This window comes from Poecile atricapillus, chromosome 2, assembly GCF_030490865.1.
Source record: "Poecile atricapillus isolate bPoeAtr1 chromosome 2, bPoeAtr1.hap1, whole genome shotgun sequence".
Lineage (NCBI taxonomy): Eukaryota > Metazoa > Chordata > Aves > Passeriformes > Paridae > Poecile > Poecile atricapillus.
In genome coordinates this window covers 151,068,572-151,096,358 of record NC_081250.1, presented here as the reverse complement: position 1 = coordinate 151,096,358, position 27,787 = coordinate 151,068,572, and the positions used below count along the sequence as shown (strand labels likewise).

The following is a 27,787-nucleotide window of genomic DNA, read 5'->3' as shown; positions in this document are numbered from 1 at the left end:
AGTGTCTGCCTTAGACATTGGCACCTTTTATGTGATAAGAAGGTGTGTGAGAAATGAGAGCATTTTGGCCTGCTTTTTCTATTAGAAATTTGGAGGTGATCCAGAAGGAAATAAATGAGGACAAAGTATTAAGTATAATTTATGAAGAGAGATTACAGGAATTTACCAATTGCAGGCTCAGAAAGTGCAGCAGTGATTAGTCGAGCCATGATGACTGTGTAGAAATACTTGATGTGTAATAGCATTGAAAAAAGGGAAGAATAATTTAAAATATTAAGGTTGAAGGTAGTAACAAATGACCAAGTAGTAACTAAGGACAGAGAGAAATAAATTAAACATTAAGAAAAAAATCCTTGAACAATGAGATGAATCATTTTGGACATAATGGATATTTTAAAAATAGTTTCTGTTGTATAGAATGGAGAATAAAACCATGTGAGGGTGTTTGGGAGAGTCAACTTGCAGGAAGTGACACCCATCAACCTTTCTTTTCTGAGCCTTTTATCTGTAGTTATAATTAATTTGCCGTCAGATAGCTTAACTTAGCACTTGTGACTCTTAGGTAACCCGCATTTTTGACTGAAAATATGTAAGAAAAGTGTCAACAGCAAAGCCTGCAGTCTACAGAGCCAAAATCTGGAAGAGCCTACAAAGACCACAGCATTTGGCTTTGAAATGAACAGGGAAATGTAGGGCAGAGGGACTTTTTTTAAGTTGAATGGAACATGTATCTTGTTTTTTCCCAATTTGTACCATTGAGGAGAAGGTGAACCTTGGGCAGACCTTGGGTGTGGAGTTACTCATGGAGCTGGTGCTCTGTGGAGCACTTGATGGCCTCAACAGCCATACCCCTTTTTTGTCTGGGCCTCTTCAGTCTCCTGAAGAGAACAAGATCTCTCCTAAGAGACCCCACCTGGAGCTCTGGGAGCCCCAAAACTAGAGAGATGTTGAACTCTTCAAACAAATCCAAAGGAGGCCACTAAGCTGATCAAAGGCTGGAGAACCTCTGCTCTGGAGCCAGGCTGGGAGAGCTGGAGGTGTTCAGCCTGGGGAAGAGAAGGCTCCAGGGAGAGCTCAGAGCCTCTTCCAGTGCCTAAAGGGGCTCCAAGAGAGCTGGAGAGGGACTTGGGACAAGGGATGGAGGGACAGGACAAGGGGGAAAGGCTTTGAGCTGAAGGAGAGCAGGTTTAGTTTACATATTAGGAGGAAATTCCTTCCTGCAGGAGTGGTGAGGTACTGTAAGAGGTTGTCCAGAGAAGCTGTGAATGCTCAATCCATGGAGGTGCTCAGGGCCAGCCTGGATTTTGATTAGCCTGGTCTAGGTGCCCTGCCCATGGCAGGAAGTTGTAACCAGATGTTCTGTAAGGTCTCCTCCAGCCCAAACTCTTCATTGATTTTATGATTCCAACCTTCAGTGCCCTCTGTACGAGACTGTGACTCCCTTCCTCTCTTGCACCAAACCCATAAACTCCATTTGTAGTGAGGACTGAGCTGTCTCCAAACTCTGCAGAGGATACAGCAGCTTCAGCCATTTCTAAACAGAGAATTGGCAGCATAGCAGTGAGTTGTAAAGAGATGCTGTGTATTTCCCTTGTCCCTTTGTCTTTTTCCTTTCACTTAAAGTTAGATGTTCTTTTTTAATTTTTCAATAATAAATAGTGCACCTAAATTAATCACTCTGTTGATAGCTGCAGATTAGACTCTGCAATCAGTATTTTATTTAAGTAAAATAATTGAGCAGCAATTGATAATACATGACAGCTTAAGATTGCTCTAATTGCTTGGCTTCCCAGAACACTCCTAAAAAGAAAATGAATTCCTCCATTGTATTTTTTTTTCTGGCTACATGACCCTCATGGAAATAAATCCAGAGTGGAGAATTAATAGTGCTGCAAACAAAGTGTAGAAAGTGTTGAAGTTTTTGTCATAATCTTTGCACAGTTTCTATTTTTGAAGATAACATACCACCTGCAATAAACTGCCTTTCCTGAGGCTGGTATCAGTCATGGTGATAGATTACAACTACTTCCCTCACTTCTGCTATTAGTTTATACATTGCAGCCTGGGGCAGGAAGCAGGAGATGCTGAAGGAAAAGTCAGCATGGAACAAACTGAGTTTGGAGTTTGCTGACGGATTTCCATATCTTTGGTGACTTGGTACTCAGGAGACCTTCTTCTGAGCAGCTGAAAAAAAGTGGAGCTGTAAATATTAAAGGCATTTTATTTTCTTATTTTAAAAAGACTAAGTGTCACCAACGAGCATTTTTTGTTGCGTATAAAAATAACTTATTTTCATTGGTTGCTGTAAGAACTCGTATATCTCACTTTTTGCGGTTTGCTGCTGTAGAGACCAAGGGCTCCTTGGAGCTGTTGGAAAGCAAAATAAATGTGCAATACAGACAAATAGTTCCTGTTGGACAGGTACCCACCACATGAAACACTCCGTGACAATTGCATCAAATCACTGTGGTTATTGCCCAGCTCTTGCAAAAAGAAAAGGGATCTGTTGCTCATAAAAGCCTTTTCTTGGACAAGGCTTTGGATTTTTGTTGGTGGACAGTTTTGCTCTGGTTTGCATGGATTTTGTGTTTACCTTTTTTATTGTATTTAATTTTTGCTTTCAGAGTGTCTGGCCAGCAAATTTCACAAACCCTAAGCTACAATCTATGTTTGAAATGCAAATGGGTATCCTCTACTGGGACAACCTTCATCTTCACTGAGTATTTTTATTCCTGGTCTACAAAGGCCACAATGTCAGACATTTCATTATCTCTGTTCGTTTTGGGTCCTTCATGTAATTACTTTTGTGCCATTTGATTAGCCTATATACATATGTGAATTAACTCGGAAGGAACTCCTTAATTCAACTCCAGGGAGCTGGGAAAGGTGAGAAGGCAGAAAATCCCACAAAAACCTTTCTAGCATATCAGAAAACAGAAGCAATATTTCTGATCTGTGAGTCTCTTTCATATCCAGCCCAAGGGTTTGTTGGAAAAGCAAGGATATTAATCTTTCTTTAGTGGTGAAGTAGATAGAAACTTGGCTGTAGGAGAGCAAAAGTTTGGATTCATAGTGTGGGTGCAGAAACTTTCTTTTGTAAAAGAAAATAAATCAAAGAATCACAGATTTGTTTGGGTTGGGACCTCAAAGACCACCCAGTTCCAACCCCACTGCCATGGATCAGGTTGCTCAGGGTTATTGTGTCCAAATGTGCATTTTAACATCCCAGAGTCTTGTTCCAGCTGTGCTAACAAGGTACAGGAATATCAGACATTCAGTAAAGAGAAATAAAATTGCAGCACCTTCCCATTTGGAGAGCAGAGCTGATGTTCACTCTGGAGAGTAATGAAGTCACTTCCCTCTTCATTTCCTGAGTTTGTGGATCTCCCTTCCTGTTTCACTCTTTGTTGACTTCATGAGTGTCTGGTGGAAGAGGAGAGTGATGGGGATGAAGGAAGGGCAGGGGACTGCAAAATATGTAAATTGCCATGCTCATCTCCATAATGGGTGATTTTGGAAACATTCTCCATTTGCTCTGCACCTCGAGTTTGTAACATAATTCTTTCGTTTTTCTATATGCCTCTGTCCCTCTCCTCCTCACTTGTGAAGCCCCGTCTGGAGCAGTGATTCCAGCTCTGGAGTGTCCAAGGCCAGGTTGGATGGGGCTTGGAGCAGCCTGCTCCAGTGGAAGGTGTCCCTGCCCATGGCAGGGGATGAAACTGGGTGGTCTTGAAGGTCCCTTCAAACCCAAACTATTCTGTGGCTTTATCATTCTGATTTCATGATGACACAACTGCTGCATCTCAGTTTTCAGATGTGACCCCTTCCTGCTCACATCAGTCCTGCTCTCCCTGATATCAAAACTATCATAACATTAACTTGAAGACTACATGAAATCAACACACCTTTATTCTTTTTTTCTTTTTTGATTAAAACTATGCAAGGAAAACAAATTCTTCTTTTCTTTCCTTTTTTGTTTACTTGCCTGTTATCAGATCATATCAATGTTTGTGCTTATTTTACACCAGAGTGTTTAGCCAGGAAAAAGAAGCCCAAGATTTAAGGTCTGTTTTCTGCTACTGTAGATAGAAATAGGCTATGTTTATATCCCTGCAATCTGCTAAGCCTCAAATGTTCATTTAACACCTGGTGTATGTTCAGGGCAAGTTAATCTTAAAATTATTAGTGTCTGTCTGTATACAGTGGCTGTTTATACAGGTGGGAATGTTTGTGGTACATGAGAATACATGTGTTTATGTGCCTCTATAAACACCCACAGATACATAGATACAGGAATTCACAGACTTTTAAAAATGGATGAATTTAAATGAAATTTCGGGTGTTAATTAATTTGAAGATCAGAATCTAAGTTGGTAAAAAGAATGCTTTATTATATTTCCCAAATATAAAGTGAGGATATCTACATAAAAACAGAACTATTGATGACCTCCTCCATTAACACCTCTCCTATTTGCAGATCCAAAGGGTTTTTAAAAGAGCAAACTACTTCTTCCTATGTTTGTTTTATTACATTTCCCTTAGACAACACTGACAAGGGGGAACGACTTTAAAGCAGTAGAAAGCACATTTAGATTCGATATTAGGAGGAAAATTCTTCCCTGTGAGGGTGGGGAGACCCTGGCACAGGTTGCCCAGAGAAGCTGTGGCTGCCCCATCCCTGGAAGTGTCCAAGGCCAGGTTGGATGGAGCTTGGAGCAACCTGGGATAGTGGAAAGTGTCCCTGCCCATGGCAGAAAACTGGAACTGGATGATCTTCAAGGTCCCTTCAACCCAAACCATTGTGAGATTTCATGATTCTGATTCCATGATGATACAACTGGCAGGATTTGTGCCTCTGTGGGGGATCCACTCGAAGAACTGCAGCCCATGGGAAGGGCCCAGGGGAGAGGAGTTTGTGGGGAACTCTCTGCCTTGAAAGGGACCCCACAGGGGAGCTGGGGAAGAGTGTGAGGAGTAAGAAATGTGCAATAAACTGACCACAGCCCCTATTCCCTACTCCCCTGTGCCACAGCAGTGAAGGAGGGAGAGAACATGGGAGTGAAGTGAAGTACAGGAAGAAGGGAAATTTGGGGAGAAGTGTTTTAAGATTTGGTTTTATTTTTCATTACCCTACTCTCGTTTTGATTGGTAACAAATGAAACTGATTTACCCAAATCAAATCTATTTTACCCATGACAGTAACTGCTGACTGATTTCTCCCTGTCCTTACCTCACCCCAAAAGCCTTTCGTTATATTTCCTCCCCGCTATCCAGCTGAGGAGGGGAGTGACGGAGCAGCTTTGGTGGGCGTGTGACATCCAGCCAGGGGCAGAATGAGCAGAATATCAGCTGGCAGCTTGCAGGATCTCTGTACTCATCCCTCTTGAGGTGCCCTCTGCAGTGGCCTCAGCTCTCTCTGCTGAGCTCGAGGCGTCTCACCTCCCGCAGCCTCTCCATTTGGATTTGGTGGACAGGAACCCCCTTCCTGATGTGTTTCCCGAGCTGGTGTCCCCAGGTAGGTGCTGGACTGGCATCCCAAAGCTCAACATGACTACTTTAATTATGCAGCACAGTCCTACACTCCCTGAGATGACACAGACCTCTAAGACAGCAAAAGAGAGAGGAAATGTGCACAGGCAAGAGAGGGAGAGAGAAACTCCACACTCTGGCTCTTGTTGAGTCCCAGAGGAGACCTAACTCAGTCTGTAATTGCTGTTCTGGATGGCTTCTGCCCTCAAAACAATTTTCTGCTGGTCTGTTGTTGCTTAGGCTGAATCAGGTTGATTTATTGAATGTCATTTTTTTCTCCCCAGCCATAGACAAGAGAAAAATATTTGTTGAAAGGCTGTTGCAGCAAGATTTAGTTTCTGCCTATCTTGCATCAGAAGCTTGCTCACGTTTTATATTATTTTTTTTTCCTTTTCCTTTCCTCACCCTGTCTCTCAGAAAGGAATAAGGGCAGACAAACACCATGTTCTGATTTGTCTTTGATGTCCACACCTGGTGGACCACAGGGTGGGAGATGTCCCACAGCTGTTGCAGACAGGACAACACACAAGGAACATCTCATCATCTCTTTGGTAAAACATCATAAACACTACAAAGGGCTGTTGGTTAATTTTATTTTTTTTTTCTTGTTTCTTTACTTTTTCCCCCAAAGATAACAAGCACAAGGGGTTTGTTTTAGTTTAATGAGTTTTGGAGTGCTTCCGTGTGCAGAAATGCACACATGGACCTTATAGGACATCTTTCAGGATCTCCTTGAGGTTTATTTTATAGCTCTCCTGGCTGCTTGCTGCAGTGTAGGTGACGGGTCAGAATGTGACCTTGCTTGTAAAAACTCAGCAGCTCCTGAATATTGAGGCAGCAATTAATTTAAATGCTAATTTATAGTCCTTTAAAAAAAATGGATGGCTGGTTTGTGAGTAAACACAAAAGCACACGTGCTAAATAGGATAGACCACTGATACTTTTGATCCCATTTTTATACAAACCTAAGTCAAACATTCCTAGAAATGAGTGTGACTCTTCCCTTGAGGACCTGAGCTGACACTGATAGAGGAGGCTGGGATCTGGCTCCATGTGAGGGAGGAATTATTGACTACACAGATTTGTTCTGTGTCCTTCTGAGGAGAACATGTTCCCTTCTCCAGTTTATTTCACACCCTTCCCATGGCAGGAATACAACAATGTCTTTAGGATATCATTAAGGTCAGGGATATGTTGGAAGTTTTCAGTGTGAATAAATCTTCACCCCACAAAGCATGAGAGTGGAAGAGAAAAGAGGTTTGTATATTTTCTGTCTTGCAAATATTTCAGTAATGCTCATTCTGTGGGGAAATGTGGGATTTCTTGTTCCCACATTGGTGACAATGTCTGGATTTTATAACCTGACTTGCTCACAAATTAATTTCAAAAGTGTTGAAATCTTTATCTTGTTAAAGCAAAAATAGGGAAATTTAAATTTCTGGTTTATCTGCAAAATCATATTTCCAACCACTTTTGTCTCAGACTTGGAAATTCAATTTTTGTCCCAAAATCTCAGCACTGTGCAGTGACATTATTCATTTATTGAGTCAGGTTAAGTGACTCAAATAGTCCTGTCATTTTAACCTCGTACTTTCTGTTAAAAACTTCCCAAACTAATTTCCCCTAGTGGGAGTTAATCCCCTGGAACTTAACGGCCTCAAATTCTTTTGCATCTCAGGTTTTCTCGTCTATCACTTCTCTGCATTTTTGGTCATCTTTAGGTACTGCCATTTCATTTTATTGTTGACTAGTTTAATTCTTTTTGTTCCAGAATGGGTGATATTAAATCCTGTCTACTAATCTGAATGGATTTCTCCTTTTTTGGGGGGGAAAAAAAATAGAAAAGAAAAGAGGATTTATACAGAACAGTTTAAACCTGTCTCCCTCTTCCTGCAGAATACAGTGAATGATTTGCTGCCAGACAGGAAAGGCTGGTGTTAATTAAAACCCAGGGAGCCCCAACATCGTTAACTGTCAGGGAAACAGAATTTTGGGAATGGTGGTGTCTGCTGCACTCCTGGGTTCTGTGGAGCCAGAGATTTAGGAGGAGCTGTATTTCATTGTGAATTCTGCAAAGTGTGTGCAAGCATGGGAAACCAAAGGCAATCTGATTTTCATAACAAACTCTGGCACCTGGAAAGTTCAGAGGCACTTGGGGATGGAGCAGACCTGGCAAGAAGGAGCAGGAGAGTAGCTCCAAGGGATATTCCACTATGGAAGGTCTTTATTTCTGGGTATTTTTCTTTCTTCTATTTCTTCCTCTGTTTTCCTTACATATATCAAGGACTTTGAAACTTCACCTTGCCAGGTTAAATTATTCAACAGATTTCTGGCTTCAGGTCAGATTGCTTTCGTGCTCTGTGCTTTATAACTCACCCCCGTTTGTTTTTCCTGAAGTGCAGTAGTCGCAGCTTTTACTTCCTCACAGCTCAGCGCTGGCTCTCACTGATGCATATTTGCTAAACAGTAATTTTAAGTGTTATTGCAACATTATGGAAAGGATCTATACTCTGCAGCTGCAGATGGTTGGTTTCATGTACCTGAATACAAATGGCAAAGCTGAACCAGCACCGTTCGCGCACAGCGTTGAATTTTCCTTCTCGTTCTCCCCTGCCTCACGGAATATCTGGGGATCAGGACACAGACAGCCCAACTCCTCATGGCTAAATTACCTGGGAAGGGTCCTCTAAGAAGTCAGTGCATCCTCTGTTTTATTCCAGTGGAAATGCTTGGGGTGGGTGGGGGTGTGTTTAATTCAATATATTGCAGTGAACTCTGTCTAACCAAATGTACGTGCAGAAACATATTCATGAGTTTTAAGCCACCTTCACTTAAAGTTCTGGAAAAGAAGCACAACAAAGTAAAGCAGATTGAAGTGTAGAAAGGATTGTCCTAATATTGCAAGGAAGAAACATAAAAAATTACATCAGTGTGATTATTTAGCCAAGAGAGACAAATCCGCATTCTGGGCTTTTTTAGTATTATTATTTTGTTGTTGTTGTTGTTTATATTTTCCTTAACCATCTTCTGAAAATCAGTTAAACAAGAGCAGAGCAAGACATTAAAGTTAATTCTCAGTTCTTCACATTTTATAAACTTTAACTTTCTCCCTTGAAATATTTTTACAAAAAGCTCAGAAAACTTCCCTACACAAAAAAAATCACCCCTAATTTCTCCTTATTTCTCGGTAATGATTTACTAACACAGTGCTCAAATACAATCTCAAATTACTTAAACTTCATTATTTTCCAAAATATTCTGCAGTGTTTAAAAGTTACCAATTAATACCATCCATAATTAAAGCTTCATTGTGCTTGACAAGTGAAGGAATGAAGTGCATTTTGTGGTGCATTACCTGGTCCTTGGCTGGGGGAGTGGTTTTTTGCTTTATTATGATTTCTCACAGCTTTTTCAATCTTTCACTTTTCCTACATCTTCAGTTATTCAACAATTTGGTCTATTCTAGCACTCACAGTGGGACTCCCAGACCTCATTTTAAATTGATGCAGTTCTATTTCATTACGTGTTGAAGTGTTGTGCCAGTTATATTCTCATAGCAAACTTCAAGAGGAGGACATGGATTCATTTTTCACCATTTTCCTAAATTTGCTAGTAGGGAAATGGAGTTATTTTAAAAATGTGCTGGAGGCAATTGGATCTTTTGGGATGGAAATAGAATCCCAGAGTGGCCAGGCTGGAAGGGACCACAGTGGGGTCATCTGGTCCCACTTCCCTGCTCCAGCCATCCCAGAGCACAAGCACAGGATTGTGTTCCAAAACTTCTCATTATCCTGCTCTGATTCTTTTAGAAATAAATTCAATTAAAATCTGTCTGTTTTGCCTGTGATGATATTTGGAGGGTGAAGTCTCCTGGTCCTTCTCTCAGCTTATGAACCCTTCATTACATTTCCAGCCCCCTGTCTACTTAGGGAGGGGAGTGGTAGAGCAGATTTGGTGGGTGTCTGTCATCCAGCCATGGTCAAACACTCACAGGATTCCATGGACTTACAGTTTCCAGACAAAGAGATCTTCCAGATCTGTGGAATCTCCATCCTTGGAGGCAGACAATTCCATGCCCTGAGCACCCTACTTTAGTTTTCTGCTCTGAGAAAGGCTATTGGGCTAAATAATTTCCAGAGGATCCTGCCCATTTCAGCGTTTCTGTGATTCTCTGACTTGTACAGATTAAAAAAAAAAAAAAGATACATCCTTTTTTAGTGTCTTTTTTTTTCTGCTCTGGTAATGCTGCCTTACTGGTAGTGCATTTAGCAGTGTCTATATTATTATGTCTATTATTGCTGAATTAATTCTTTTTACAAGGCACAGTGTCATACGATGTCAACATATGCTCACATTTGCTCTTTTATACTGTAAGTGCTCAGAAAGGAAGGAAACAAACTCATGGGTAATTTGCTGTGTTTTCACAGAGAAAATTTCAGAGCTGAATGCAGTTAGTTGTTTTGGTTTGTTTTTTTTTTTACTATGTGAAAACATATAAATGAATCTGTTCATCAAACAGCTCTTTCCTTATTGCCCTACCAATAAGGTAATTTGAAATTCAGGGAGTTTTCAATTGTCTCTCCACCAGTTTATGAATAGCATCAGATGATTCTGTGCTGAGAGATGGCCTTTTTCTGTGTAGGAGAGAACAGTCTGGGATGAATGGCCTGCATCACCAATAACTTTTTTAGAAAGAGAAGGGTTTGCCGCTGTTGTTTTTATTGTTGTTTTTCCTTAGTCCTCCACAATTCTGAAAAGCAACCATAAAATCTGATCATTCCACTTGTTCCCCTCACAAGGCTTGAGTCAGCTGGCTGACTTAGATCCAGCAAACCACGGCTCTGAGGGAATTCTTTACTGCTGGAGCATTATAACTTTCCCTTTTACTTTTACACCAATGAAGTTTTCTGGGTTTGTGTTTTTCTTTTGCCAGGCTGGTCTGTGGAACGTGCCTTTCCTACTTGGATATTCCCCATTCCTTGTTAATGTTAGGATCTCTGTCTTTTCAGAGCGACATGTTGGACGTGAACCAGATCATCAAAGACCTGGCCTCCATGGTGCACGAGCAAGGAGACACAATAGGTGAGTGTCACATGAAAATTATGGCCTTTATTGCCCTCTTCCACCATCCCAAAATGATCTTGTTCCTCATGAGCCGCCCTCTGTTGATGCTGAGGTTATCTTCCCTGTGTTCTGAGCATTTTGTACATCCAGAGCTGTTTGGATCTGACAAGCTGCCCTGTGCAATAAGGTTCTGATGTAATGGACAGTTTGCTGGTATATTTAGCATAAAATAGAATTCACAGGGAGATGAATCCATTCCCTTTTGACTGTAAAAAGGAAGCTGTAGAATATATAACATTAACTGGAAAGGGATCCAATTTTTCCTTTCTACTTGGAACTGTAATTAAAAAACAATAGTAGTGGAAATTATTATTATAATTATTGATGAAATTAGAGAAAATTAAGCAGCTTTTTGTTTCCAAATAGAATTTTCATTCCACATAGCAGGGTGTATCTAATTAAATTTACAGAAGCCAGACATCAAGATGTGCTCATATACAGTCTGAAGTTTCTGCCCATTAGTTGATCTCCTCTTGTTCTCCAGCTATGAATGACTAGGAAAAAACTGGATGGAGAAAACTGGGAAAAGAGATGAAAGTAAATCCAAGTCCTATCTTTTGGAGCAGCCCATGGCTGAGAGACACCAGGTCTTGTGAACAGCAGGATTAGAAACTTTAGATCAGCCCTCTCTGACCTTTGTCACTGCTTTTTTCTGATGATGTGAAGGAAAATCAGATTTTTTCTCTCTCTCTTGTTTTTTGTATGCACAATAATAACAGGTGGTACTTCTGAGACAACTTCTAAATTTGGGAGCTAATAGTCCTAAGGGCTGGTTGAGGGACCTAAACTCCAGAGCAGCAGGATTTGTGGGATATTTCTCACCTGCAGGCTCAGATGGAGTTTTCACTGGTGCTTCTGGGAGCAGGAGAAGTCCTAAGACAGCCATACGCAGATTTTAAAAGCAGAAACTCTTCTCTGCTTTTCTGGATTTCTTTACCGAGTTCATATCTCTGCAAATTTCCATTACCATAAGATATTTCCTTTTACACTGAAATGAGTTATCTACACACCTCTGAGAAACACCATTCATGTTCACAGGGGCAGCAAAAAAAAAAAAAAAAGTCAAAATTATATTTAAAATCAGCTTTTTAGTAGATTTTCTTTTATTCTTCTTCTTTTTTTTTTTTTTTCTTTTTTTTTTTTTCCCTCTTGATGCTTGATGCCTTCTCTCTTGAAAGCTTATTTTTGTACATGGATAGCTTTGGAGCCTGATTCATCTCTAAAAGCACATCAGATGCTAATGCCTTGAGGGACATGACAACATACATCAGCTAGCTTCAAGATCCTCACAACTCCTTTTCTTAAGGCAATATTTATTATTTTAAGACTTTACCCATGCATAGAAGCCATCCCAGTATTAACTTCCTTGTGAGAAGCTGTTAGACTAAGTAGGACATTTTGTCTTTGAGCCAAAAATAAGGTTTTGTGGGGCTTTTTTGTTGTTGTCCTTCTTCCTTTACACTCCAGCAGATTTTTAACAGTTTTTTAAAGGAATATCTTTTAATTCTGACAGGCAATTGAGGTATCTTCCCAACCAATTGCTGAAGGGTCCCACTGTTTATCTTTTGACATTCAAATTACACAAAAGTAAGGGAGATAAAGAATCAGGAGGCAAGAGATGTTGAAACCCCCACAGTGAAAATTCCATGATGACAAGAGACAGCTCTCCTGGCACTTGTTTTGATTTATTTTTTTAGTCCATTCCTCTGACATGCGTGGAATGAAAGCTCTGTGCGTGCTTGTTTAGGAAAAACAGGGAAAATACAAAAACAGGGAATATGAGATGAGTCCCTCAGAAGAATGTTCCCAGAGAAAATCCCTCTTTGGTTCACCTGAGCTGGGGAGAATTGTGGAGAGTTTGTCTGGTCTGTGCCTTAATGAACATTTTGATAACACTCCCTAGGGGACAGAGTGATTTGTATCATGCAGGGAAGAAATAAAACGCAGACTGGGGAGAGGATATCTCTGTTATTTTACGTCTTCTGCAAACAAACTCTGAGCCCAAGTTCCTGGTCGTGGCATCTCTTTCATGCAAATATTAATTATGCATTGCCACATCAGTGAGCCCAAGCCTTTGAAAGCAAAATAAGCCAATGGCCTGGGTTAGCTGGGAATCGGCAGAGTCTTCCCAACACAATCCTGCAGGAGCTCTCGGCAAAGGCATCCCAGTGCAGCTTCATCACATGGGCTGAGGGGAAAGAGGGCAAGGAGGAGGACACCAACAGGAGAAAACAAAAATTGGCTGTGGAACTGGTGTTGGTGGGTGTTGAAACATTCCCAGTATTTTACACTGAGCATCTCTGTTTTATATGTGAGAACTTCTACTTTGATTTGTGGCGCTGGGATATGTATGCAAACTTCCATGGAATCAGTTTTGTGACTGGTCTTAGGGAGAGGAGAATCCTTAAATCCTCACTTCCTCTGAAGAAAGTGTCAACAACACAGCTGCCAATATTTGTATTGGAACCTGATGAAAGCAAGTGCATGTTTGTCCAATTTGTAAGCTTCTGTTTATCTTGTAACTGAGAATAAAGTTGACCTGAATAGGAGTTAGTGCTCTTTTTTTTTTTTGCCCATGGCCAAAGGAAATGATCTGTGTTTTAGAAAAGCTGTTTTTCCATGCTACCTGTGTATGGAACCTTAATAGTTATGCCAGAATAACGTTTAAAACCTACATCCCTTATCTAAACTGCTCTAATTCAATTCCACCACCTCTATCACTGTTTACAGCTCCACTGAATTTCACAAAGGCACAAGGAAAGATCCGCATTGTTCTGAAAACATTTTACACTTTTAAAGGCCTCACTTTTCTAACTCTTTTGAGCAGTTTTGCAACCAAGCTTTGTGTGTCTGTAACCTTCCCAGCTCCCAAAAATGGGAAAAGATCCCAAGCTCACATAGTGGCCACCTGTTTTAATATTGCAAGAGCAGCAACACAGGAAGGAATTTACCAGTTCTCTACCTCTTTGTCCAGAATGAATGTACACAAATCTACCTTTGCACAGCAAATTTCTCTGGCTGAAAGAATCATGGAATCACAGGACAATCTGGATTGGAAGGGACCTTAAAGATCAACCACTTCCAACCCCCCTGCCATGGGCAGGGACACCTTCCACTATCCCAGGTTGCTCCAAGCCACGTCCAACCTGACCTTGGACACTTCCAGGAATGGGGCTTCTCTGGACAGCCTGTACCAGGGCCTCACCACCCTCACAGGGATGAATTTCTTCCTACTAAGCCTACTCTATTTTAGTTTATGGTACTTGAAGGCCACAATTAGGTCACCAAAACCCCTTCTCTTTTCCTGTTTGAACAGTTCCAATTGTCTCAACCTTTCCTCTTAGGAGAGATGCTCCATCCCTCTAATTGGCGGCTTCCTCAGAACAGATCAATGTCCTACTGTGTCACAGTTAAGATTTCCTCAGACTTTGTGTTTAGACCAATACTAATCCAGACTTGGAAGTTGGTGCTACTTAGCTTTCACTTCACTCTTGAAGTCTGGATTTTTTACATGTAAAAATAACTGGGTTTAAAAAATTCTTAACGTGATATAAAGTCATTGTTCCCTCACTTTACAAACCTCTCTGCCTGGTGTCTGTCAGGCTGGAGCTGAGAGAGCTGGAAAAAGAAGTAAAGACATGGAAGCTGCTGGATTCCTTCAGTCAGGAGGAACTTCTTGAGGGGCCAATGTGTTCAGTCCCTGAGTGATGCTGCCATTCACTGAAAATGTTTTCACATTTTTCATGGTGATGGCAACAACAGCCATAAATTTCCTTCTAAGGAAAAGATATTTGCACGAATGCAAACAGGTTGCTTATTTTGGAAGCTTTGGAGTACGGGGAGGGTTTTTCAGTTTGGGGTTTGGGGTTTTTTAATTTTATTTTATTTTATTTTTTATTTTATTTTCTCCTGTGAAACCAAGTCTACTTTGTTGACTTTTTGACCTGAAGGCTGGTTTGACATGTAAACACTCTCAGAAGGGTCCATCAACACGTCCTCCTCCAGTCTGACTGCCTGGATGGCACAGCCAGGAGTCTGTTGTCAGACTGCAAGCTGAGTTGGGAAATCACTCAGCTGGAGCTTTAACTAAACCCTCCCGAGTTATGTGCCTCAGCTGGAACATCTGCAGAAAATGAACACGTCTTGAGAACGGTCCCCAAATACCTGAATGCAGCAGCTTTAATATCTCTGATCTGAATGGGGCCTGCAAAGTCTCTCATTTGGTTAAGACTCCTAAGTGATCTCAGAGGAGGCTGTTATGGGAATGTGTACATTTATGTTCTTATTGGTTCCTAATGGATTGGGAAATCTTCTCTTGGCTGTGCTGCTTTCAGCCACTTGATAAGACCCAGAGTGACATGTCAGTGAAAAACCATTCTGTGATTCTGTGGTGTATTTTGTGCCACTTTTCCCTGTTTATCTGGGCTGCAGCACTGGTGGCCTCCTCTGAACAGCTCTCTGGGCAGGGCTGGACAGCCTCAGCTTTCATGAGGCACTGCTTGGTGGCCTCTGCTGTGACAGAGTTGTTGGAGCCAGGCGTGGGCTCCTGTGATCTCTGACCGACTCATTTGACTCGAGATAACAAGCAACACAAAAATTGCATGAGCTTTTGTGTTTCTCTCCTCCTCCTGCTCCCTGTGAGTGTGATTTCTGTGCCATCCCTCACGTGAGGACTCCCACATTTAGCTCTGGTGCTGGCAGAGTTGGAGAGACAGCACATGCTGGTTTACAAGGAGAAGAGCGATGGGTGACTCCACACTTGCAAATTTACTAACGCCTGAAGATTTGTCTGCTGTGTTTGTTTCTGTGTTTGACCCTCATAATGTGATTGGGCTGGTATAATTACAGTTAATGAGCCAGCTAATTTTGTACAGAAGCAGGGCTCTTCCTTCCACGAGGTTTATTGCCACCCGTAGGATTCTTCTCACATCAATTTTTCCAAAGCAGTTTTTGGGAAGTTGGAACTGCCGTAGTCTCAGTTCCTGCTAATGCTGCAATTGAGCAGTAAATGTCAGAAAGGCAGAAGCTGCTCAGGTGGGTGGTTTATTTCTGCTGGGAGGTGCAATTCTCTGCCAGACTGTTTGGGAAACATGGCTTGAGCAGTTTAAGTAAATCAAACAAGCCATGTGAAGCAAAAGAAGTCAGGCAAGTTGTAAATAGCAGTGACCTTACTTGGTAGGTAAAATATATGATCTTTTCGAGACAGCAATCAGAAGTAAAATATATTTATTTCTGTGAATCCACACACCTACCAACCTTATTTATTCCAGTGACAAACTCAGATTGAAACTTCTTTCATCAGCAATAGGACTTGATAACTCAGCTGTGTGATGGAAAGTGAGTTTTGTGTTAATTATAGGCAAAACCAGACTTCTGAAAAATGCTGCATGCAAATGAAATTAAGGGATTTATCCAAACTGTTTCAATTCACAAACTGGATTTGGAAAAAAGAAATTTGATCTTTACTTCTTTTTTTTTTTTAATTTGTAAATGTAAAGAAACATATTTTATTTTTTTTTAATTTGGATGTTTTCCATAATTAAAAAAAAAAAAAAAAAAAGACGTGTTGAGCATAAATCACAAGGAAAAGGTTGCCCAGAGAAATTATGGACTCCCCATCCCTGGAAGAGTTCAAGGCCAGGTTGGACAGGGCTTGGCACAACCTGGAACATCGCAAGGTGTCCCTGCCCATGGCAGGAGGTTGCAACAAGATTATTTTAAGGCCTTTTCCAATCCAAACCATTCCAGGATTCTCTGATTCTATGGAAAGAAAGGGTGTGCTGCAGGCAACTATCAGGAATTTCCCATTCAAAGCTATTTGAGCTGTTTTCCCCTGTAAATTACATTCAGAGATTTTTTGGGGAATAAAAAAGTCTGACACACCCATAAATTGCTTCACCAAAAACACCTTCTGTTGAAATAACTTTTTTTAATCAGGAAAAGAAGGAAATCGGGAAAAAAAATAAAATTAATCAGGCCTGTTGCAGTGGTATAATATCCTCACATGTGCTAATTGTGTGGGTTTAAAGGTAGAGCCTTGGATTGATTATCCCAGGCCATCTGAGAGCATCTGTGGGAATTAAGGACCCCTTGTATGGGTGACTGAGAGTGGGCAGTGGTCACTGGGCCCAGAACCCTCAGGACACTCTTCCTATTCTGACTCTTCTCCTGTGGCAAGCACCAGGAATTTGAGGCCACTTTTCTCTCTAAGGAGCAGTAAATTGCTTTCCAGATGCCAAAGTGACGATATTCCTGCGCTCTGCCATTTAGCAGCGAGCAGATGAGAGGAGGCGCCTTTTTCTCTGTCAGGACATATTGTTTTCCAACAGATTCACACAGGAAAATGTTTGAATTTTAAATCCCTGGGAGATGTATCCTGGCAGGCATGGCAAACCTCTGGCAGGGCAGTACCATTTATCAGCACATCCATATGCAGCAGATACTTGACATTTCCAAGACGCATTTCAAGGACAACATAAATCATTCAGGAGAAAAAGTGCTCTGAATTTAGGCTGGTGTTCGGCCCTGTAGCCACTTTTATTCATTCAGACCAAGGGGTTTGGGCTGTTGGCTGAAGAAAACCAACAGGAGGAGCTGGTTATGACATTTTAGGGTACTTTAAATACTCTTTCCAGGCCTGCCTGGAAAATGGTGCCGTCTGGCTGTTCAGTGCCTCAGTCCTTTCCTCTGAGGGTTGTGATGTGTTGCTGTGCGGAAGACTTAGAGCTCTGCTAAAATCAGATAGCAAGGTAGGCTCTATCTGCCTTTTTTTGGAAGTAAAAACCACAGCTCCTGATGACTCACAGTGCTGAAAATTGTATTTTCTTGCACCAATCTAAGCCAGTGTGACCCATTTAGCCTGGATTTAACATATGAGCACAATTATTTTATAAGTCCTCTCATGTGCAGAATTTATAACTTGATGTTTACACTGAAGTTTGCAAATGACTAACCCTGAGCCATTTTAAACTTTGCTCTGGAAGAGTTGTCATCGTTTTCCTTTCCTTTAACATCCACAATTCTGTCTTCACTAAGCCTGAGGGTCTTTTGTTCATGGAATGACACTCACTTAAAACTTTCCAAGTGCATGGCAATTCGAATGGGCAAAATTCATTTTCACGCTGAAAGCAATTTCCCTCCAAACTTGGCTTTTAATTAGGAAAGAAACCTCTATGCATTACCAAAATACTCAATTTTTTTTCCTTCTTCTTTTTATTGTGCCTCTCAGTATGCTATATTGATTATTTTTAGCCAGAAGTTGTAGCGATAAAAGAGGGTTAAGCTTATTAAAGTGCTAAAAATAAAAGCATACTATGAAAACCTGAAGGGGCTCATTTTGGTTACTGCCAAGTGGGAGCATTTAGAAATTCTCATTCACAAGCTCACTTTCCTGTCTTTCAAGGGGTTTAGCTGAAATTCTGCCTTGTGAAAGCAATCCATTGTTGCTGCTGTAAAAATTCAGGCCTTGTGAGTGATTCCTTGAAATATTAGGGCAAAACCCCCACTCCAGCCACCGTCAATCCAGTAATTTCCCATATAAACTCATCATTGGTCATTAGAAGGGCTTGATGTCAGGACACAGATAAACATCTGGAATTGAAAGATCTCTCTTAGGATCATCGTTATTTCCATCTCTGTGTGATAAACGTGTCATAGAATCATAAAAAAATTGAATCTAAAGCCTGGCTAGCTCTGTCACCTTCACTACTCCTATTGCAAGATCATTTTTTTTAGATGAAAAATTATAATTATTTTCCTAATTCTCTGATGTATTTGGTTGCAAACACCATCTGCTTTGGTGCAGCCCTGTCCTTGAGTTTATCAAAATGTTGACTGCATCCCTTTGGGATTTTTGTTTTCAAATTGTACAATAAATTTGCCACCAGAGTTTGAGGGCAGAATGTTGTCGTGGGATTCAGTTTCTTTGAGAAATTCTGCACCCAGGGCTGGATTATCTAATCTGTTTGGGAACAAACTCACTGTCCCTTCATCCCAAAGCCAAAGGGAAAGGCAGATCCCTCCAGCAGGTTTTTTCAGCCTCCTGAGGACCCTGCCAGCCTCATCTCTCCATCCCCAAGTGAGGTACCTTGGCAAGGAGCCTGAGAGTGGCCGGGGTGAGGCTGTGAACCACCACTTGTTCAGCAAAGATCCACTGAAATGTCTGTCAGTGGCACAGTCATCACTGACTTATTAAAGTCATTGAATTATTGCTTATTTCTCTGTGATCTGAGCCAAATTCCTCTCCTTGCTTTCCTGAGTTAATCAGCGGAAACATCTGGTTAAATTGCTTTACATATTTATGTCTCACTGTTGTAGAGTTTCAGAGCTGGTTAGGTGGGGTCTTTTTGCTTGTTTTAGTTTTTCCCCTGTGCCTCAGGATTACGAGCTGCTGCAAAAAATAGAATTTAAATGGGAGCTTTACTTATTTCAAGGCTGGCATTCCTCCACTGGGAGAACAGCATCAGTTCCACCAGGGCCCAGGCTCCCTCTGTAACATCCCTGGACTCATCCAGGACGTGCAGCACGCGTCCTTCTTACCTGGGGAAGCCTGTGCTGGGGAAAACAGAGATGATGCTCGCAAAAACAGTGCCTAAGGTTTGGTTCTCCCATTCCAGGGAGCACTCAGGGGGTGTGCTCAGTGTTTAATTTTATCTAACGAAGGTAAATCTCCTCATGCCTCCCTGCAGGCCGTGGAAAGCGTTGGGTTCCTCTGGAGGGCCTTTTAGGGGAGCTAAATTAAGCTGCTTCTGTGATTTCCTTCTTCCCCAGGAGAAGTACAGACAGATTACTCTTGTTTTAGGAGGATATATTTAATACATTTACCTCTGTAGCTCCTCTCTGCCTAAATGATTAATTTTCTGAGGCTAATCAGCCTTTAAGAGATGCTGAGCAGTGAAGGGTGTCTGCACTAAGATCCCAAGAAACTTTATATACAAGCAAGTTCTGTTAAATTGATTAGGCACTTGGGGTTTTGCTCATTTTCTCTTTTGTTTGTGGGTTGTTTGTTTTTTTCTTTCTTCCCTTTTAAAAAATTATTTTATTTTGAGTTATTATTGTAAGTGCATAATTACATTAACAGATTTTAATGCTCTTTCACTTAAAATGGCAAAATCTGAATGCAACCACTTTCCACAAATTATCTGTGAACCCTCATTTCTTTGTCCACCACAAAAGTGGTGAGATTAATTCCTGTTCTTCCCTTTAGAACCTTAAAGAATAAATTGCTTGAATCTTTTGTGGAATGTCTTAATCCAGCTCCTGATACTATTAATTGAAGAATTTCCATTGGTTTTATTAAGGATTAGAGAGATCCCTGGAGCCTTATTCTCCAATTTCTACCTGAGGCTGAGTTCTCCTGATCGAGTTCATGCACTGTGGTGTATTTTGTGCTCAAAACCACACATTTGATCAAGAAATAGACCAAGGGCACATCCTCTTCCACCGTGAGCAGAAATTATTAGCTGCACATCTCTTGGGGGACAAGCTGGTCAGGATTTCCAAGATTTCTGCTGGAGAAACAGACCCTTTTTTGCATATTTTATACCATAGCTGTCTTGTTTTCTAAGCACAGTCAGGAGTCAAAGTTAATATTTGTTTTTGATGGAAGTGGAGACCTGCCAGTTGTGATGGGTAGCTGATCATCTTTATTTTCCTCTCAATTTGATTCCTTGTGGTCCCTCCAGGCTTCCCTCAGTGCCAAACATATCAATATAGGGTGAGATTCTTCTCCTTTAATTGTAGATTCCAGCAATTTGTCTCAATTTGACCCATTTCACAGACCTCCACTGCAGCTCGGAAATGTGGCCCAGGAATATGGCTCGTGGATTGTTTAATCTGATCAGCTCCTGGGGAGTGGGAGGAACTGCACACTCTGGATTTGCTCTCCGTGCTCTTGTCTGAGATGATTTGATCAAGAGCAGACACCTGGGCATGGTCAATAACCCACTTGGACCCACATGAATCTCATCCCTGCACTCTAATATTGGGATAATTTCAGGTGCCATGTCCCTTCTATATTATTTAATCCAGGAAATTTATCAGCCTCGAGCCACTTTCTGTTGGATTCCCTGTTGCTCTTCCCATTGATTTTGGAAGGAATGGGATGAGAGGCAGCCTCCATCCTGTCAGGGGACACGTGGAGAGCTGTCAGCCACCCTGCCTCTGACCCATGGGCTGGGTCTTCATCAGAATGGATCAACCCACTTCCCTGAAGAACAACAGGACACAAACAGGCTGCTCCTCTCTTCATGCCCATGAGTAAATTGCTGAATTGCTGTTGGTGTAAAACCTTTGTTTTATGGTTTTTACCCTGAAATTATCTTCTTTTAATTTGCAGACAGCATTGAAGCCAACATTGAGACCTCTTCTTCTAACGTAGACTCAGCCAATGAGCAGTTGGCAAAAGCAAGTCAGCACCAAGTAAGTGGGACTAAAAAAAAATCCTACAAATGCTTTCAGTGACAGTATTTGCAATAGCCAAAACACCTGGCAGCTGTGAACCACTGGGCACATGGATTTGTGCTACCTGGAAAGATGATAAAGCATATTCTAAGTAGGAATTAAACTTCTTTATATATATAAATATATATATATCTATATATATATATGATTAGATTAGCATGGCACAGGCAATTTGCTTTTAGAGCAGTCATTAAGAGATCTGCATATTAAACAGACATTTCCCAGTAGGAAAGTCAACAATTAGCTACTGTTGCTCTTGGAAAGACACCATAAAAAACACATAATTTAAGTGCATATGTGCTTCTGTTTGGTGTGTTTCCCTATAATCAGGCAACAGTACTTTAAGAAAACAACTTGAGTTGTCAAACAACATGATGTGGTTGGTGAATAATGGCTGTGGTGGTGGCGTTCAGCATTTTTCAAAGGCAGTTTGAGGGATTTTTTTGTGAATTGTTTTGTTTTTTTTCTTCACTGGAGCAAGAATAGAACATAAACACACACACACATACGCACACAAACATTAATCTTTTTGAAAACAGCTTGCCCAGAAAGAACTCTTTGATGGTTATAGTTAGTACTTTCTAGGGATGAAGGGGGTGGGGGAACAAACAAAGAAGATATTGTTATCAATTACATTGTGACTGACAGAAGAAAAACCTGCTAGTTATCTTTTTCCTCAAGCATAAACTGGTGATTTCCAGGTGTCTGGAGTTTTGACAAAATGTAGCTGAGGTCCATGAGAGCACATGGTGCCTGTTGGTCCTTGGACACAGTAAACTCTGAAGCTCTGGAGCAAACGTCTAGACCAAAGGAGTAAGACTCACAGGCATTTTACTCTGATGTAATGGACTGATGTGATTTTAAAATTATCTATAGCTCATTTTCTGGTGAAACACATTGTCCCAATTTTGGGTAATAGGAGTGAGTTTTGTAGAACTTTGATATTGCAGAAAATAAGCGCTGTCTTCAGCTACCTTTTGGTTTTTAATGTATATATATTCAAGATAATGTGTGCCGCCCTGCATGTAATCCTGCATTCACTTTGAAAATAACTTGTTACATACCACATGAAGCCTAAAATGGAACTGGAATGAATTTAATACTTGACCTGACTGTAGAGCTGATTGCAAAGCTGCAAATGAGTTAATGATGACTTTGGCTAAGAAGGTCAAAGAGGAGTCAGGCGGAAAATGAATGCAGCACAGTCTAAAGGCTCTGCTTCCTTCAGCTAGCAGGAGCTTCTGAAATAGCCTGCCCAGACAGGAGGCCCTTTTTTCCTCAGATGTGTTCATCAGGATAAAGATATAGCCAGTTTTAGCAAGGCAACCCCTGCCAAGGGCATAAATATGAACTGATTGGTGTACATGAGAAAACAGAGCCTCTCTTGCACTTGAAACAAGTCCATAATGACAAATATCACTTGCAGAACTTTGGCTGCTGAAGGAAATGTGCAATCCAGATCTCCCATGGAGCACAGGGAACTGTCCTGTGCCCTACTGGATGTGGATCACCAGGAAAACACGTGTAAACCCAGCTTGTTCTCTGTCACCATGAACAGAAAATGAGGTGACATTTCTGTCCCTTCCAGTGCTGGCCTGGGGCTGGTCAAGCTGCATGTGGTGCCTCGTGTGTTCTGTGCCACATATCTGCTCATCTTACACCCCAAGGGACACTGTCCCCAGGATGGGACAGGAAGGGCCCTGAGCCCTCAGGGATGCTGTAGGGAGGAATTCTGATGCCCCTTGCATGCATTTGGAGAATGCGGTGTGAGTACAGGTCATCCTTTGGTGTGGTTTGCCTGATTTTGGATGCTTTGGAAATATCTGGGATGGGTTTGGGAGAGTGATCAGCCAGATGGCCCCGTGGGTGAACTGCTTTTAAGGGACCTGCCAGAGCTTTACACGCTCTAAATTCTGTCTGTGCTCATCTGTGCTGCTCAGGGACCAAAGGCAAAAGCTGTTTCTTAAATGTTAAAAACTGAGCAGTTTTCCTCCTCATGTTAAACTGCTCATTCATGAGTATGTTTGCTTGTTACTTATGTTACAGTGTGATTATCCTGTAAATGCAGACTGGCTTACAAACATTTGTTATTTATTACTGTTTATATGTACATAAACGTGTGTGTGTGTGTGTGTGTGTGTGTGCAGTATTTTTATTAGTCAATGCAGTGTTTTTATTAGTCTGTCAACAAATGTACACATAAATTGAGAAATCAGAAATGTCAACACTGCTGAAAGATTCAAGTTTAAGACCTTCTGTAGAACTTAATGGAGGGATTTCTGTCAGGAATAATGATTCAGTGGCTGGTTATTTAACACAGTATTTGCATGTAACCCATGCAGTCACTTCAACAATACAACTTGGAGAACCAGTCCCAACCTGCACATTAAAATAACAAAGAGCCAGTAAATAGCTTTTCCTTAGCTACTACAAAATAAGACATTTAGGTTCCCTGAAATGATAGAAATGTTAAAAAAAAGGTAAATATCTTTACAATGAGCTCCTTTTTCTGCATTTTAAATTTGATGAGGTGCTCCTTCCTCTTGAGCTGTGTGTGCTAACAGCAGAATTTTATTCCTTTGAGTGAATTCTCATGTGCCCTATCTAAACTCTGAAAAATTAGTGGGAGCTGTCAGAGTTTTGGAATATATATATTCTTATACATATATACATACATATATACAATATATACATATTGAAAAATGACTGAGGCCAACAAATCTGGCAAGAAGTCAGTAGAAATTATCTCCTGCAAAGGCCTAAATGCCTTTTTTTCAGTGAGGGTCTCATTTCTCCTTGGCCTTGAGCATGAATGATGACTCTGCCGTTGATACCAATGGCCCAGATTTGCCTCTTGAAATTTCCTTGTCCCTGCCCTCAGAGAAAATTATTCATCCCACCCATCTCAAAACACTGATTTTAACTGGGGTCAAATTGCTCTCTGGAAGAGAGAGATTTGTTGGACCAGATTCAAGTGTGTTTGGTGGTGATGTGGGTTTAAGTGTCCAAACCTCCTTTGCATGGTTCATTTGGAGGAATTGCTTTCAGCACATCTTGTCTTATCTCACAGGAGATGTCTGACATAGGTAGGTCTGGTGGCTGCCTCTTAGGACAAGTTTGTTCTCTCCTTTGCCCATTAAATTGAGATTATATCAATTATACCACAAATATTCAATGAAAAATTAATCCCATGCCTATCACCTGTCTCTTTATTGGGAAAAAGGGAATATCTAGACACCCAACCTGCCCTTGAGGTTAGTTTAGGTGGGCTGGGCATCACGCTGAAGGGATGGCTGTGTGGAGATGAGCACTTTTACTTTGTTCAGAGCATCCTGCTGGTGAGTTAAAAGAAGGAAAAGAAACACATTACACCATTAAACCAGTTATCAGTCACCAATACACATTAAACCAGTTGCTCTCTTATTTTATGCAAAGTTTGGCCTAAGTTCAGCTTGGCCTCACTGACTGAAGGACTCTGTGTGCTGGCTGCTGAAGCTAATTTGTTTTGGAAGAGCTGCTTGTGCTGCTCTGATTAATGCTGGTTGCTTTCCTTCCCTATATCCTCTGTGGAAGTCAAGTTAATTTGGATTCACTGGCATCCCAAAGGCAAGCAGCAGTTCGGTGGCCCACTTGTGTAGTCGAAGAACAATGAGTTTTTTTTCCAGTAAAGAAGCAATTCCTGGGTCTGGCTCTCACGGGTACACAGAGGGGCACTTTGAAGGCTGGAGCTCTGAGGAAAAAAAAGCTCCATAAATCTGTGATATTTGCAGAGATCTTATTGCCTGGGGACCACTGATAAGGGACTGTCTTCAACTTTCACTCAAATAACTCATTGGTGTTTTAACAACAAAAGAAAATTAGAGTTTCAAAAATCACATTCTCAGAGTCTTCAAATTTTTTGGCATGATAACCTCTCAAAGCACTTGTTGCTTATAAATATTGTGACAATGAAGATCATCTCCTCCTCTTCACTATGGATATGCTCTAAGACCTTGTCTTTTTCTACCACTAAATAATTTTAAGCTTAGTTTTATAATTAAGAGCCAGCTGGCACAGTGATTGCACACTGATGTGCAGCAGCCATCCAGCAACTGCAAAGCCACGGGGGATGAGTGTGGTTGGATTATCTTGATGCAAATTGAGGCCATTTCCCCTTAACCTGTCACTTTTTACCTGGGAGAAGAGACTGACCCCCAGCTGGCTACACCTTCCTTTCAGAGGGTTGTAGAGAGCAGGAAGGTTCTCCCCGAGCCTCCTTTTCTCCAGGCTGAGCCCCACCCCAGCTCCCTCAGCTGGGATCCCTCCCTTCAAGAAAGACATTGAGGGGCTGGAGCATGTTCAGAGAAGGGCAAAAGAGCTGGGGAGGGATGTGGATGAGAAATGGCTGAAGAAGAATTTCTGCATGGAAGAAATTGACAAATTGGAATTGGAATGGGCTGTCCAGGGAGGTGGTGGAATAAACCATCCCTAGAGATCTTCAAGAAATGGCTGGATGTGGCACTTAGATGACAAGGTGGTGGTCAGTCAAGGGTTGGGTTAGATGGGCTTAGAGGTCTTTTCCAACTTAAATAACTCCACAATTCTGTGATCTCCTAGGACAAGAACAGGCTGGGTGCTCATATGGCAGATTTGTGACAGAGATGTAACATCACTAGAGCAAGCTCTAGGATACAACATAAACAATCAACCTCTTGTTGCTGTTTGTCCGTGTCTGTCACCACCACGAGCGTGGCTGAGTTTGCAGCTCCTCTGGATAATTAGCACTTAGAAGTTTCATTCAGGGGATTACAGAGCTATTCTTTCTGCTGGCAGCTCCTGCCTGTGAAAGTGATGGCAGCTGAATTAAAGCTGCAGTAGGAACTCGGGACTCTGTAAGGACTCCAAGCAAAAGCCATTACTGAAGTGACTGTTTAATTACATGATGGAGCCTTAATCCTCCTCTTCAGCAGAAGAAAGAAACTTTGCCACCATACAACATCTTCATGGCTCTGTACCATCAACTCCAGTTAGGAAAAGAAGTCCTGCACAAATTGCTTGAAACTCTCAAACCAATTTGAAGACCCTCTCCACTTCCTATCTCTCAGTCCACAGCAACACATTCACACCAGTTCAGTTCAGGAACTTTTGCCTGGGTTTCCCACTCAGACTGAATTTCCTGAGCTTCAAAGCAATTTCTTCCCCATAACACTTGTTTTAATTCCACCCCTTTCACTCTCCCATTAAGCCATATTTATTTTTTCATTCATATTTTTGCTGCCAATTGCAACCTCCCAGTCCTCCCCTGCTGAAGATGCCAGCCCCACTGCTGCCTCGAGCATTCCATTCCCTTATAATGATCCCAATAATCTGCTTACCCAGGTTGCTCAAAACCTCCTAAACACAGATCTTTGCCCATATTTCCTGTCAGATGTGCCCCAATGTGGTCTGTATTGCTACAGAGCCTTGGAGCAAATCCTTGCTGCTGCAGGGCTGCCCCTTCTTTCAGCAGAGCTGTGTGGGGCAGTGCTTTCTGTGATTACACTGAATCACAGAATCATTTGCTTTGGACAAGGCAACTGAGATTATCCAGTCCAGCCTCAAACCCAGCACTGCCAGGTCCACCACTAAACAATGTCCCCAAACACCATGTCTTGATGTTTTTTTAAATGCCTCCAGGGATTCTCACTCCACCAAGTCCTTGTTTCAGTGGTTAACAAACCTTTCAGTGAAGATTTTTTTTTTCCTAATATCTGATCTACACCTCCCCTGTCACAACTTGAGGCCATTTCCCCTTAACCTGTCACTTTTTACCTGGGAGAAAAGACTGGCTCTGACCTATGCCTTCCTTTCAGAGAGTTGTAGAGAGCAAGAGGGTCCTGCCTGAGCCTCCTTTTCTCCAGGCTGAGCCTCCCCACCTCCCTCAGCTGCTCCTCATCAGACTCGTGCTCCAGCCCCTTCTCCAGCAGCAGTTGGTTGGGATAAAACTTCTGCCTCCTTTTTATCTTGCTCACTGGCTCCCTATGAACAGCAGGCAGAGTTTTCAGATTTTAGAGTGCTTTATTTTGAAGCAGCTTCTGTCTTTGCCTGCTTTTTTTACTGTATTTTAATGCAGCCATTTACAAAACAGCTGCTTTCTGTGGGAAGTGGTTCTCGAGTCAGCGCCAGTCCATGTGATAAATGAACTGTGTGAATGCAGCAACTTAACCTCAGCAAGGTCTGAGCCACAACATTTATTTAAAACTCTCTTTGTTTTCTGTAAATAATGGATCTGTGTGATCAAATATTTATTAAGAAAGGGGTTGTTTAGAGCTTTTGGATGTCATGCAGTTGTGTGTTCCTGTGTGTAAGGGTAAAATCTTTTAGGCTGTGTCTAATCACAGCAGAACATCTCTTCCATTGTACCATCCAAAAGGGAGAGATGCCTGATCCAGGTAGTAGCTTAGTCTCTTTTTTCCCATTTTTTATAAAACACCAACTGTGAAACTTTTGTGAAGAAAAAAAAAATTCCACTGTGAGCTCATTTTTTATTTAAGCACTACCATTCAAGGAGGAAGTGGAAGGGGCATGAGTGGAGAAGGGAAGGAATCCAGAAGAGGCCATGAACATGATTTGAGGGATGAAGCACCTCTCCTGTGAGGAAAGGCTGAGAGGATTATGATTGTTCAGCCTGGAGAAGAGAGGACTCCAGGGTGAA

At 41.5% G+C, this 27,787-nt stretch overlaps 1 protein-coding gene across 13 annotated transcripts in view; it reads left to right on the top strand.

Moving 5' to 3' along the window:
* Positions 1–27,787, top strand: part of TSNARE1 (t-SNARE domain containing 1) — a 453,286-nt gene that overhangs the window by 258,740 nt on the left and 166,759 nt on the right. For 11 of the 13 annotated variants that reach the window (XM_058832855.1, XM_058832854.1, XM_058832853.1 and 8 more), the window contains 2 exons: positions 10,539–10,611; positions 20,990–21,072. In XM_058832855.1, coding sequence (XP_058688838.1) covers positions 10,539–10,611; positions 20,990–21,072 — 156 coding nt within the window. Of the gene's footprint in view, positions 1–10,538; positions 10,612–11,481; positions 11,631–11,831; positions 11,960–20,989; positions 21,073–27,787 lie in introns of those variants that run through there. The other 2 variants (XM_058832856.1, XM_058832857.1) reach the window with 2 other exon arrangements.